The sequence below is a fragment of the Bubalus kerabau genome, chromosome 7 (genome assembly GCF_029407905.1).
Source record: "Bubalus kerabau isolate K-KA32 ecotype Philippines breed swamp buffalo chromosome 7, PCC_UOA_SB_1v2, whole genome shotgun sequence".
NCBI lineage: Eukaryota > Metazoa > Chordata > Mammalia > Artiodactyla > Bovidae > Bubalus > Bubalus kerabau.
This window is the reverse complement of record NC_073630.1, coordinates 11,438,218-11,452,120: the sequence shown is the minus strand read 5'-3', so window position 1 is coordinate 11,452,120 and position 13,903 is coordinate 11,438,218. Positions and strand designations below refer to the sequence as shown.

General features: G+C 36.2%; 1 protein-coding gene across 6 annotated transcripts in view; it reads left to right on the top strand.

Moving 5' to 3' along the window:
* Positions 1-13,903, top strand: part of SNCA (synuclein alpha) — a 149,731-nt gene that overhangs the window by 129,835 nt on the left and 5,993 nt on the right. For 4 of the 6 annotated variants that reach the window (XM_055587638.1, XM_055587637.1, XM_055587636.1 and 1 more), the window contains exon 5: positions 12,905-13,147. The exons of 1 other annotated variant lie outside the window; for it this stretch is intronic. In XM_055587638.1, the coding sequence (XP_055443613.1) occupies positions 12,905-13,132 (228 nt within the window). In that variant the 3' untranslated portion in view covers positions 13,133-13,147. Of the gene's footprint in view, positions 1-12,098; positions 12,183-12,904; positions 13,148-13,903 lie in introns of those variants that run through there. One more of the 6 variants, XM_055587645.1, reaches the window with a different exon arrangement.

Genomic DNA, 13,903 nt, shown 5'->3' with positions numbered 1-13,903 from the left:
TGAAGAAGACAGATGTTTACTCATTCTTTAAGATTCTCTTCCTGGGTTTCACATGCCCTGATCTTGAAGATCTTGGCTTTTCTTTCTGCCTCAGAGCTTTAGAGGTCCTATGCACCCTTATGTGTCTGAACAGTTTGTTTTGCCTGAAGTATTTTCTCCCCTTCAGGTATTAAGACGAGTTTTCCACTTGTTTTTGAAAGCAAACACTTGAGCCTTGGTTTTTGATAGAAATTCCCTCTTTCTGAGGGGCCTTTCAGCATTCCCTAGGATCCCTAAGATATGAAAGCACACTCCGTATCTCAGTTCAGTTCAGTTCAGTCACTCAGTCATGTCTGACTCTTTGCGACCCCATGGACTACAGCGTGCCAGGCTTCCCTGTCCATCACCAACTCCCGAAGCTTGCTCAAACTCATGTGCATTGAGTTGGTGATGCCATCCAACTATCTCATTCTCTGTCATCCCCCTCTACTCCTGCTTTCAATCTTTTCAAACATCAGGGTCATTTCCAAAGAGTCAGTTCTTTGCATCTGGTGGCCAAAGAGCTGGAGCTTCAGCTTTAGCATCAGTCCCTCATAGCTCAGCTGGTGAAGAATCCACCTGCAAGGCAGGAGACCCCTGTTCGATTCCTGGGCTGGGAAGATCCTCTGGAGAAGGGAAAGGCTACCCACTCCAGTATTCTGGCCTGGAGAATTCTATGGACTAAGTCCATGGGGTTGCAAACAGTCGGACATGACTGAGTAACTTTCACTTTCACTTTCCAATGAATATTCAGGACTAATTTCGTTTAGGATGGACTGGTTTGATCTTGTTGCAGACCAAGGGACTCTCAAGAGTCTTCTCCAACACCATAGTTCAAAAGCATCAATTCTTCGGTGCTCAGCTTTCTTTTTGGTCCAACTCTCACATCCATACATGACTACTGGAAAGACCATAGCTTTGACTATATGGCTGTTTGTCAGTAAAGTAATGTTTCTGATTTTTAATATGCTGTCTAGTTTGGTCATAGCTTTTCTTCCAAGGAACAAGCATATTTTAATTTCTTGGCTGCACTCATCATCTGCAGTGATTTTGGAGCCCAAGAAAGTAAAGTCTGTCTTTGTCTCCATTGTTTCCTCATCTATTTGCCATGAAGTGATGGGGCCAGATGCAGTGATCTTAATTTCTTGAATGTTGAGTTTTCAGCCAGCTTTTTCAATATCCTCTTTCACTTTCATCAAGAGGCTCTTTAGTTCCTCTTTGCTTCTACCATAAGGGTGCTGTCATCTGCATATCTGAGGTTATTGATATTTCTCCCAGCAATCTTGATTCCAGCTTGTACTTAATCCAGGTCCAGCATTTCACATGATGTACTTTGCATGTAAGTTAAATAAGCAGGGTGACAATATACAGCCTTGACATACTCCTTTCCCAATTTGGAACCACTCTGTTCTTGCATGTCCAGTTCTAACTGTTGCTTCTTGACCTGCATGGAGAGGTTTCTCAAGAGCCAGATAAGGTGGCCTGATATTCCCGTCACTTGAAGAATTTTCCAGTTTGCTGTGATCCACACAGCCAAAGGCATTGGCATAGTCAGTAAAGCAGTAGATGTTTTTCTGGAATTCTCTTGCTTTTTTCTATGATCCAATGGATGTTGGCCATTTGATCTCTGGTTCCTTTTCTAAATCCAGCTTGATCATCTGGAAGTTCTGAGATGAAGTACTATTGAAGCCTATCTTGAAGAATTTTGAGCATGACTTTGCTAGCACGTGAGATGAGTGCAATTGTGTGGCTGTTTAAACATTTGGCATTGCCTTTCTTTGGGATTGGAATGAAAACTGACCTTTTCCAGTCCTGTGGCCACTGCTGAGTTTTCCAAATTTGCTGGCATGCTTAGTGCAGCACTTTCACAGCATCATCTTTTAGGATTTGAAGTAGCTCAGCTGGAATTCCATCACCTCCACTAGCTTTGTTCATAGTGAGGCTTCTTAAAGCCAAAATCTACCCTCTCCACTGATTCCTCTTCTAGTTTCTAGTTTTAAGTGCATAAATATATGCTGCTCAGTCGTGTCCAACTCTTTGCGACCCTATGGACTGTAGCCCACCAGGCTTCTCTTTCCATGTAATTTTCTAGGCAAGAAGACTGGAGTGGGTTGCTGTTTCCTTCTCCAGGGGATCTTCCCACTAGTTTTAAGACTTGCCGCCAAATATCAATGCATTTGCAAAGGTGAAAGGACTGGTTCCTTCTTAGCTCAGTAGAGGAGTTGATCTTCCTAAGGCTGACCCACTTTCATGTTGATGTCTTATTCAAGCACTTCCCAAGTGGAAGCTCTTCAAGAACTCTATCCATGCAGATTTAAGTAATAAGCAAATATAAATATATATTTAGACATAAAATATTTTATTAATGGAAGAAAAGGATTAATCTTTGGACCTGAAAACTGAAACTACATTATTCCCAGACTCCCTATTGTGTATTAGTATTTGCAGCTAGATCTATATCCACATAACATGAGAAAAGCTGGCAATTGTTGCTCTGCTGTGAAGTCGTATTAGGTGAGTCAGCTAATTACATGCCACTTTTATAAATATGGCAGTTTTACTAAGCTACTTGTTATGCTTACCAAGGATGAAGATTTAAGATAGAATACTACCTCTTTGCTATAGAAAGAAAATTTTCTTCTCAAAAATGGTTTCACACTGATTCCTGATTTATAGACCAATTAACAGACTAATTATTTTATAGTTTATGGGTGAATGTATTTAAAGCTGGATTCAGGATTACTGATAAAGAACACCCAAAGAATAGCACTAAAATAGATTTAATATGTTAGCTTTACTCTCTTCTCTCTCCCAAACCTTTTAAAAACAAACTAGTTTTCATTTCATCTGTTCCCTTTCTCTTTCTTTGTGAAAGGAGTGCCAAGACTAAAGAAAGAATTAGAAAAGCAAAAGGCAAGAAAATGAGTAATATGATAATATATAATCCAAAATAGAGCATGACCAAATTTTAAGTACTTATTTCAAAATCAGATTGGTTTCTCTAAAACTATTATTTATAATAGATTTGCATTTTTAATTTTATTTTTTAATTGAAGTATTACTGATTTACTATGTTGTGTTAATTTCTTCTGTACAGCAAAGTGATTCAGTTACATACATATATACTTTTTAAAATTGCATTTTCCATTATGGTTTATCCTAGAATACTGAATATAGTTTTCTGTGCTATACAATAGGACCTTGTTGTTTATCTATTCTATACATAACAGTTTGCATCCACTAACCCCAAAATCACGGTCCATCCCTCCCCACCTTCCCTTGGCACCCACAAGTCCTTTCTCTATGTCTGTGAGTCTGTTTCTGTTTCATCAATAGCTTCATTTGAACCATGTTTCAGATTCCATATATAAGTGATATCATGTGGCATTTGTATTTCTTCTTCTGCCTTAATTCAATTGATATGATAATCTCTAGTTGTATCCATGTTGCTGCAAATGGCATTATTTCATTCTTTTTATAGCTCAGTAGTATTCCATTATGTACATGAACCACATCTTCTTTATCCATTCATCTGTTGATGGACATTTAGGCTGTTTCCATGTGTTAGCTGTTGTGAATAGTTCTCTATGAACATAGGGGCACATATATCTTTTTGAATTATATTTGTGTCTGGATATATGCCCAGGAGTGGGATTGCTGGATCATATATTCTGTTTTTAATTTTCTGAGGAACCTCCTTACTGTTTTCCATAGTGGCTACACCAACTTCCATTCTCACCAATAATGCTAAGAGGGTTCCCTTTTCTCCACATCCTCTGTAGGATTTGTTATTTGGAGACTTTTTAATGATGGCCATTCTGACCGGTGTGAGGCACCTTGTTGTAGTTTTGATTTGCATTTCTCTAATAATTAGCTGTGTTGAGCATCTTTTCATGTTCTGTTGGTAAGCCGTACTACTTCTTTGGAGAAATGTCTATTTAGGACTTCTGCCCATTTTTTTTATTGGGTTTTTGTTGTTGTTGAGTTGTATGAGCTGTTTGTGTGTTTTGGAAATTAAGCCCTGTTTGTCACGTCATTTGCAAATATTTTCTCCCATTCTGCAGGTTGCCTTTTCATTTTTTTATGATTTCCTCTGCTACGCAAAAACTTGACGTCTGATCAGGTCCCATTTGTTTTTGTTATTATTTCTATTTTCTTGGGAGATTGACCAAAGAAAATGTTGGTTCAGTTTATGTTAAGAGAATGTTTTGCCTGTGATGTCTTCTAGGAGTTCTATAGTGTCTTGTCTTATATTTAAGTCTAAGTCACTTTGAGTTTATTTTTGTGCATGGTGTGACAGTGTGTACTGACTTCACTGATTTACATACAGCTGTCTAACTTAGCCAGCACCACTTGAAGAGAATGTCTTTTTCCCATTTTATATTCTTGCCTCTTTTATGTAATTTTAATTGACTGTGGGAGTGTAGGTTTATTTCTGGGCTCTCTATTCTGTTCCATTGATCCATATGTCTGTTTCTGTGCCAATAGCATGCTGCTTTGATTATTGTATCTCTGTAGTATTGTCTGAAGTCTGAGAGAGTTATACCTCCTGCTTTTCCTTTTTTCCTCAGAATTTCTTAGATTCTGGGTCTTTTATGGTTCCATATGAGTTTTAGGATTATTCTAGGTCTGTGAAGAATGCCATGGATAATTTGATAGGGTTTGCACTAAATCTATAGATTGCTTTGGGTAATATTGCTATTTTAACAATAATAATTTTTCCTATTGAAGAGCATGGGATATCTTCCCATTTCTTTGAATAATCTTTGATTTCCTTTGTTCCTTCAGTTCCTTGGTCAGGTTTATTCTAAGTATTTTTTTTTTGGGGGGGGGTGCAGTTTTAAAGGGTTTGTTTTTTTTTTTTTTTTTACATTTCCTTTCTGCTATTTCATTGTTAGGGTAAAGAAATGTAACCAATTTCTGTATGTTAATCTTGTATCTGGCTACCTTGCCAAATTCATTTATCAGTTCTAGTAGTTTTTCTGTGGAGAGTTAGAATTGCATTTTTAATCTGAAAACATTTCTTTGCAGGTATGAATTTTCTTTGTAGGTGTATATAATATATTGTGCTTACTATATGATTTAATGGTGTTCATCAGTTTGACTAACCCCAAGTGATCCAGTAATTTGTAAATTTGCTGAGACAATCTCAGTAGGTATCTAACACAGCTAATGAGGGGTGTAGGTAATTTTGCTAATAAGAAAGCCTAACAGATGACCAGAAGCCCCATCTTCACTCAGCCTGTTGCTAATTTTGCTTGTTGGTAGCATGTGCAATTTGTGATGAAAATGATGTGCTGCAGCTACACTTTTTAATTAGGAGATTTAAGATGGTCTCAGGAGATAACCCCAGAGATAATCAGTGATCTAGAGTTGTGTGTGTGTGTGTGTGTGCACGCTTTCTTTTATCTTAGACCATATCTTATACAAATTAGTAGTAAACGCTCATGGAAAGATTATGGACTAGGAGATCTAAAGCATAACATGGCAGTATGTTATAAAAACTTGAAATAGTTTTCTTCTTGAAAAGTTCAACAAAATCTAAAATACTGCTCTATTGAAACAACAGGGCAAAAACATTCAAAATGCTGTAATTATAGCTTTGTCTTTATGACTATACCAGGTCTATCACTCTTTAATTCTTGTCAATGCCTTGCCCTTCCACTTACTCATTCTCTCTTACATCCAACTCACTGCACAAATAATGCAATTCTTAGCCCTCTCTGTATGTAAATGAGTTGAAAGGAATAGACTAGTTGAATGGTTTGAGTGATCTGCTGTATCTTGTCTCCTTAAGCTGATATGCTTTGTCTTTCTTGGCTGGTTTCCTATAAATTATTATGAGTTAAGTCTCATTTTATGACTTGTTTTATAGAGAATTCAGCTAGACACGCATCAGTTGGTAATTGGTTATATATCAGCTATTTGACAGAAGAGCTCCGTTTTAAAAATAACATGAGTTTGTGTCCTATAGTGGGAAAGGGCGGTCACAACCATTTCTGCTCCATGCAGCTTCTCGCAAGTCTGTATCTTTGCTCATTAGCAATGGAGGGCTGTACCACTGTAATATTGTTGATAACCATTTTTATTTCCAGGGTTTGTGGGCAGAGGTGAGATCCTACATGTACAATATGTTGGCATCCTTAGAGCAATCCCATTTTTAAAAGGAGGCCAGAGATATTCTGGAAATGGTATTATTAGAGAGAATAAAGGTATTATTTTACCACATCTATATATACTACCCTATAGAACCTATAGAACACAGATTCTCTTCCTAAATATGCAGGTATATATCATAATCCATATATTTTTATCCTGTGTTTTATTACCCTAACATGTTCTGAGTTTATACATCATTAACATAAAAATGGGAACAGAATGTTTTTTCAAAGGTGTTCAACAACATTTGTTATGTTGGTTTTTTTTTTTCTTTTGTGGTAAAAATGAATAGAAGCTACATTTCACATCATCAAATATGATTGGTTTAAAAACAAGTCTTTAATATCCATAAAATACAAAATTTCAAGGTTCCTTTTATAGCATTCAATGCATACTTAGGTACAGTTCTAAATGAGTTGAACTATGTTGAGATCTTTCTAAATAACACTCAGTTTTTTAGAGGTAGGTTTATACAACAGTAAATATACAAGTATCCGGGTAAAGTTATAACTAGTGACTCTCTGAAATGTTTCTTGTTATATTTTCTTGGAATAGTTGCCAAATATTTCACTATGTTTAAAAATATATTAATACTATGGAGTTGAGAAATTTAGAATAATCATATTCAGAAAACAGAAAAGCTATTAAATGAACACATACTTTTAAAAACTTACAAAAATTAAAGATGGAAAATGGGCAGAAAAATTTTTCCTTCTTCCCCTCTAGGTTCTTTGGCTGGCCTAATAAATAAATTGACATAAAACATATTGCCAGGAGAAAGACATTTAATTTTGTACATGTGGGATCTCCACAAAGATACAGAATTCAAAGGCAGCCAGGAAATTGAAATTCATACACCATCCTAAGCTAAAGAATAGGGACCTATAGCTTCAAAGGGGAGGAAGAGATTCACTGAAAGAGACAAAGAGCAGATGTTTGATAATCAGATGTTTGCTTTGCCTCTTAGATAAAATAAAATTTATCTGAAAGTTACCTCTGGTTAAAGCTGTCTTTCTGGTACAAGGCCCTATCTAAATCCTTTTACCACCCCACCCCCCACCCCCCACCCACTGTTTCTTCATTTATTTGCCATGAAGTGATGGGACCAGATGCCATGATCTTAGTTTTCTAAATGTTGAGTTTTAAGCCAACTTTTCACTCTCCTCTTTCATTTTTATTAAGAGGCTCTTTAGTTCTTCAGTTTCTGCCATAAGGGTGATGTCTTCTGCATATCTGAGGTTATTGATATTTATCCTGGCAATCTTGATTCCAGGTTGGGCTTCCTCCAGCCCAGCATTTCTCATGATGTACTCTGCATATAAGTTAAATAAGCAGGGTGACAATATACAGCCTTGATGTACTTCTTTCCCTATTGGGAACCAGTCTGTTGTTCCATGTCCAGTTTTATCCTGCAGTATAGTAGATTTACAATATTGTGTTAGTTTCAGGTATACTGCAAACTTGTTTAGTTATACATGTATCTATTCTTTTTCAGATGCTTTTCCCATATAGGTTATTACAGAATATTGAGTATAATTCCCTGAGCTATACAGTAGGTCTTTGTTGATTATTTTATCGACAGTAATATGTACATGGTAATCCAAACTCCCAGTTTATCCCTTCCCTCCCACCTTTTCCCATTGGTACCATAGTTTATTTTCGAAGTCTTGTGTCTGTTCCATGGTATGATTGGAAAGTATCAGAAATCAGTACTTGTTATATTTCTTTCCAGGAGTCCTCTTAAAGGTGAAGCACTTTTGCAGGTACACTTTTCCCAAAGCACTAGAGTAAAACAGAAGGTGTTTGTTAATCACAAAAGAGAAAAAAGTCATAGTTAAAGATTTGATGAGAATTCATTATAATGCAATTGATAAGGAAATTTGATTATTTTTTGTGACATTTTTAGGTAATAACTGGAATTATGACTGAAAATGTTACATATAATGTTTTTAGGAATTGTACACAATTTCTGTAGTACACATTAATAACATATATCTAGAGAAATATAACTTAAAGATTTAGTATTACTTCCTGCCTGACAATGCTTACCATGTAATTTAACATCAAATAAACAATGTTTAACATCCTTTATATATATATATGAGAGAATAAATCTTTAGAGCTGTTTCAGGGACACTCTTGAAAATGCCAATTATTTCAAGGGCAAAAATATTTCATTTAGAGTATGATATGGGGAATTCAAATAGAATCATAGGTCATTGTGATATAATATTTAGTTATCCACATAACCAAAGTGACAACAAAATGCTTTGCAGGCAGATATATAACTATATAACTATAAGTTATATAGTTGTTAAAAAAAATAGCTCTTTTAATAGATAAAACTCAGTTTTCTTAAGTAATCAAATACTTGTAAATATAACATGAAGCACAAGAAATGATTTTGATAAAATATGGAATCTTTGTTCTAGTCGGATTACTTCAAAGGGTAATGAGAAACCTTTCACAGTCTTACAGAGGGCACACCAGGAGGCTTAGGAAATATTGTTGTTTTAACAGATGAAAGAAAATTTTATACAAATATGCATATACTAACTTATTAAAGCTTATTCTTGAAAAGATTTATAAATTTATTCAATTTTACCCAACTTAACTACACAAGGCAATATTCTCTTTTCTTCTTCCCTCCCCATTTTCCTCCTCAACTTTGTACATCCATTTAGTTTCAAAATGAAAAAGCAGAAAATAAGAGAAATAATTGTTACTTTAGGACAAAATTAGTCTTTTTCCCTTAATAAATCATATCTCTGTACTTTATACCTTTTCTCAAACACATCTTACCTTCTTGCAGAGTTTTAATTACATATATTAATTATAATTCTTAAGTCTTGGAAATCTTAATGTCTAATGAAAACTAAGAAATTGTGAACTGTCAGACTAATATTCCATAGATTAGCAGTTTTAGGAGTATATTGCATAATTTATAGAAGTGTATACTTTCTCATAGTACTATTTTTTTTTAATATGGCACAAGACATGTTACTGACAGGTGCAAATATCTTCAATTTCTCTATAAGGAAAAGTGAAAACCAATAATTGATCTTTCTGTCTTTTATCTTATTTGGAAATGACCTCAATGAATTTCCATCATTTAACTTAATATAGCAAAACTCTAAATTACCAAAGAGATTTAGGACATACAGTAAAACATAATTATTTTTGAAAAGTTCACTTAAAATTTGTATCTCTGTTACAAGTATTTATTTCACTTGTTTTTAATAACCATGTTTAGAATACTCATAAAATGAGACATTAAAGCAGCAAGCCATCATCTTAGGTTATTTTTCCTTCTGACAAATTCTGTAACAGACAAAATATGAGCTTATTTGACTTTTAGTAAACCTAGGTGGAAAGCTCTGAAGATATTTTAATTAAACTGACAAATTTAAACTAGTTTTTTTTAACTAGTTTTATTTATCAAAGATTACCACAGACCACATGAACTTGGAAAGCATTTGGATTAGTGTCTTATTTCTGAGGGTTTAAAAATATATAAATTAATAAGTGCATATTTTTCTTTAAGTCAGTTTTGTTTTGTTTTTTAACAAAGTAATTGTGGCTATACCTTCCAGAGGTAGAAAAATATCACATATGCATAACATACATCTATGCTGCTGCTGCTGCTGCTAAGTCACTTCAGTCGTGTCCGACTGTGCGACCCCATGGACCGCAGCCTACCAGGCTTCTCCATCCATGGGATTCTCCAGGCAAGACCACTGGAGTGGGTTGCCATTTCCTTCTTCAATGAATGAAAGTGGAAAGGGAGAGTGAAGTCGCTCAGTCGTGTCTGACTCTTAGCAACCCCTTGGACTGCAGCCTACCAGGCTCTTCCATCCATGGGATTTTCCAGGCAACAGTACTGGAGTGGGGTGCCATTGCCTTCTCCCAACATACATCTATAGATGTATATAAATACACAGCCAGAGAATCCTATATGTCAGCTTCTAAAAAATGTACAATCTGAGCTGCGAGTTAAGTTTTATTTGGGGGCAGAATGAGTACTGCAAGTCTGAGAGACAGCACCTCAGATAGCTTTGAGAAACTGCTGTAAAGAAGCAGGGGAATGGTCAGTATATATGTGATTTTGGTGAAGGGAGAGAGACATACAATCAGACACATATTTTTCAGAAGCTTTCTGCTAGTCACAAGGAACAGTCATCACCATGAAAGATTTTAGTGCTTTTTCTAGGCATAAGGAGATACAAGAATTGGGCTTAATAAAAATCAGCTCCTGAAAATATCTAAAGACCTGTCCTGCGAGTTTTCCCAGAGCACAGACTGCCTCATCTCTGCTGTCCACCCTGAACTCCTTTCAGGGTGTGTTGAAAATCAGCAGCTGCTGCAGCATGTGATTTAATCCTTGTAGAGGTAGATGGCAAGTGCCAATTTGTAGTCAATATATAGCTTCCGTCCCAAAATTGTAGCCAAGAATCAGATACAACAGAACAGAGCTCACTAGTTCATAAGTAACAGCTGAATCCAAATTGTGTGTCTGGAAGGTGGAACAAGTGAAGTTCACCTACTCAAATGGCTAAAGCATTTTACTAATTTTTGTGGAGAAGACTTTAATCTTATGGGAGCTGTGGATTAAATTTTGAGGAAGGGAAAACTTATAGCAGTTTGTATTTTCAATAACCTTTTCTCCATGCCCCCTTGTTTACTTCTGTCTCAGATGATTGTGGGCTGTGTATTAGTTACCTCCCTGGGGTGTTTACATTTGAAAGATATGGAAGATTTACTTTTTCAAGGGACAAAGAATGCATGATGTCTCCAAGGAGTTTTGGAGTGTGTTTATTATCCAAGGTCTAGAATAATTACTACTTTCCTTCTTTTTAGAACACTTGTTTCAACGTCTTGATCTTTTACAGTGTGTGCAAGCATTTTGAGATCAAAAGGGGAAGTTTGGAGGTTGGTAAAAGATAGGTGTATTTTGCATTGTTTTCTAGAGGTGCATTTCTGGTTTTGTGAAGGTTTATTAGACAAGGACTGTTGATTTTAATTCCTCAAAGAGTTGGGTTGCAGTCTGAGTGATATCAAATGGCTGGTTCACCCATTCAAATACATTATCTTAATTTGCCCCCTTATATCAAGGAGATTTCCAAAGAAGATGGAAATCAAAAGATTTCTATGTTCTGGAGTTCAGGGTTTAACGCTATATGTGTTTTAAACTTCTGGATAAAGTTTTTAATGTTTTTCTTTTTTTCTCCCCCTGACTGTACAATTCAATCTTCAACCAACTCACCTCAGGAGGAAAAACCTACTATTGCTTCTCTTAGCCCCTGGATACTGGCCTCAACCTGATCCTTTCCCTGATTATTTAGGAGGGCCTGGGCCATCTGTTTCTTCTTTAAGAATGCCCCTTCTCCCCACAGGGAACTTTCTGTTTTCTCTGTTAACTACATTATATCCAAAATAATGTTTATGGTCGGGAGAATACATCTTAGCAGCAAATCAGAGTCCCTGTAAGTGGGACTGAGAATGCGCAACTAATCTTTTTAATGCCTCTCTAAATCTGTGAAAGTGGAAGTAAAAGGACTTGGTAATTTACTCGAATTACTTCATCCATAAAGGGGGACCATACTCTGGTCCCCCTTTACATTGGGGGACCAGAATATATTTGCATTGCATAGGAAAGCCTGAAGCCAGCAGAACCCAACCCAATTACAGGCCCCTGGAAAAAGTAGGAGTTGTTGTAAGGAGCAGTGAAGCCAGCCCAAGTGATTGTGCTAAATTCACTTCTTGACTTTCAAGATTTATAGAAGTATTCTTTATACCCTGGGCCTAGTGATCTGGACAGAGTTATTCTCTGCAAATCTTAATGGGAAAGGGAAGTTGAAACAGGCAGATGTGGCTGAGCAAGACAAAAAGAATACTTTATCTGTTGTTGTTTTTTAATATAGGGGAAACACAGCAAAACTTGTCTGAAGAGACACCAGCCTGGTGAGAACAATGAATTCACCAGTCTGTGAGACCAGTTTAAACAACAAGCTTATGAAATCTGTGCCTGTATTCAACCCTTTTATTTTCCTCTTTATGACAAACCACACAAAAGACAAAAGAAAGCAAGAATATTCATAACAAACCTTTACCAGAGTCACTATACCAAAGATAGTGGTTCACACAAATATTTTCTCCTGCTAATCTAAATTTAGAAAAAGAAAAGAACTCTCCCTACTCTTGTTTCCATCACATCCTGCAGGCAGACACTCAGGAAACTGATGTGGTAAGAACTCTTACCTTCTACCAGAGCTTCCAGGATCTCTCAGCTATAGCAGCCATGGAACAAAGGATGTCCAGCCAAAGGAGAGCCCCACATTGGGTGCCAGACTATTAGGGAGGAAAATTTTTCCTTTCATTCATTATAGGTTCTTTGGTTGGTCTCGTAACTAAATTTTGACATAAGACAGATTAACAGGAGAAATACAAATTTGATTTTATACATATGGGAGCCCCACAGAGACATGAAACTCAAAGGCAGTCAGGCAATTGAGGCTTATATACTACCCTGAGCTAAAAAATAGGATAGGGGCCTGAGTTTCAAAGGGGAGGAGGGCAATTCACAGGAAGATGAGAAGAACAGATGTCTGGTAATCAAATGTTTGCCCTGCCATGCAGATGAAGCTTTCAGATTTAAAAAAAATAATAAAGTTATCTCTGGTAAGAGCTCTTTCTGGTACAGGCCTCTAATCCATGCTCTTTTTGGCAGTTATGGAGGAGGTTAAAAAGCTACTCCGGAGTCTGCTGGGCCTTGACTGCCTTCACTTCAAGTAATCCACCTGCCAAAGTGTCACATTTTAGGGTATATATCCTGCTTCCCTTCAAATGCAGCCAAACACCACCACATAGACTCCTGTTTCTTATACAGCCTACTCATTTCTGTCCATCCAAACTGCATAATTTCCAAGCAAATACCGAGATATCTTCTTTTATCTAAAAACTTTTGATTATTTTTTTTAATTTAAGGAATTTCTTTAAGTAAAACCCCAATATTAAATTTTTAAAAATAAACAGTAACTCCTTAATTAAATATCCAAAGCAATGTTGAAATTCTCCCCTCTCATGTTTGTTTCTCATTTTCTTAAACTAGGATTCCAAATAAGACTGAAATAAGATTCTTAAATTGTAATTTTCTAATGCTCTCTCAAGTCCAGTTTATAGGTTTCCCAAAACTTGTTTTTCTTGCAAAATTTACTTGAAGTAATTATTTGTCCTGTATCGCTTCCCACAGTCCAAAATTTGCTGATTGCATCCAATGATGTGAACTTGTTTTTCAGTCTCTTATATTTGCTGTAAACTGTCAGTTCTAGTGATATTTAGGTTGCAGTGAAATTCTAATGTTTGGCAAAGATATTTTTATAGGTGTTGATATGTCTGCCATCAGGGCACATGTATGCGGTTATATCTCTTCATGTCACATTGGCAAGCCGTTAATGATCCTTGCCTAGATTCCTTGTAAAAAAGGTGATAGAATTCTAATTCATTCCTTTCGTAGAAGAAAAGACTGTATCTGTATAAAGAAAACCTGTGGCCAACTATTTGTTTACCCTAGGGTACAGTTTTTACCGGAAAGGCAAGATACACGTTTGATGATTTTCCTGTGACACATTTTTCCTGGTCGATGCTGATTCCAATTCCTTGCTTCCAATTCTGCAGTCCATCTCCTACCTCTGCTGTGCTTTCCTTATACTGCCCCATCCTATTCTGA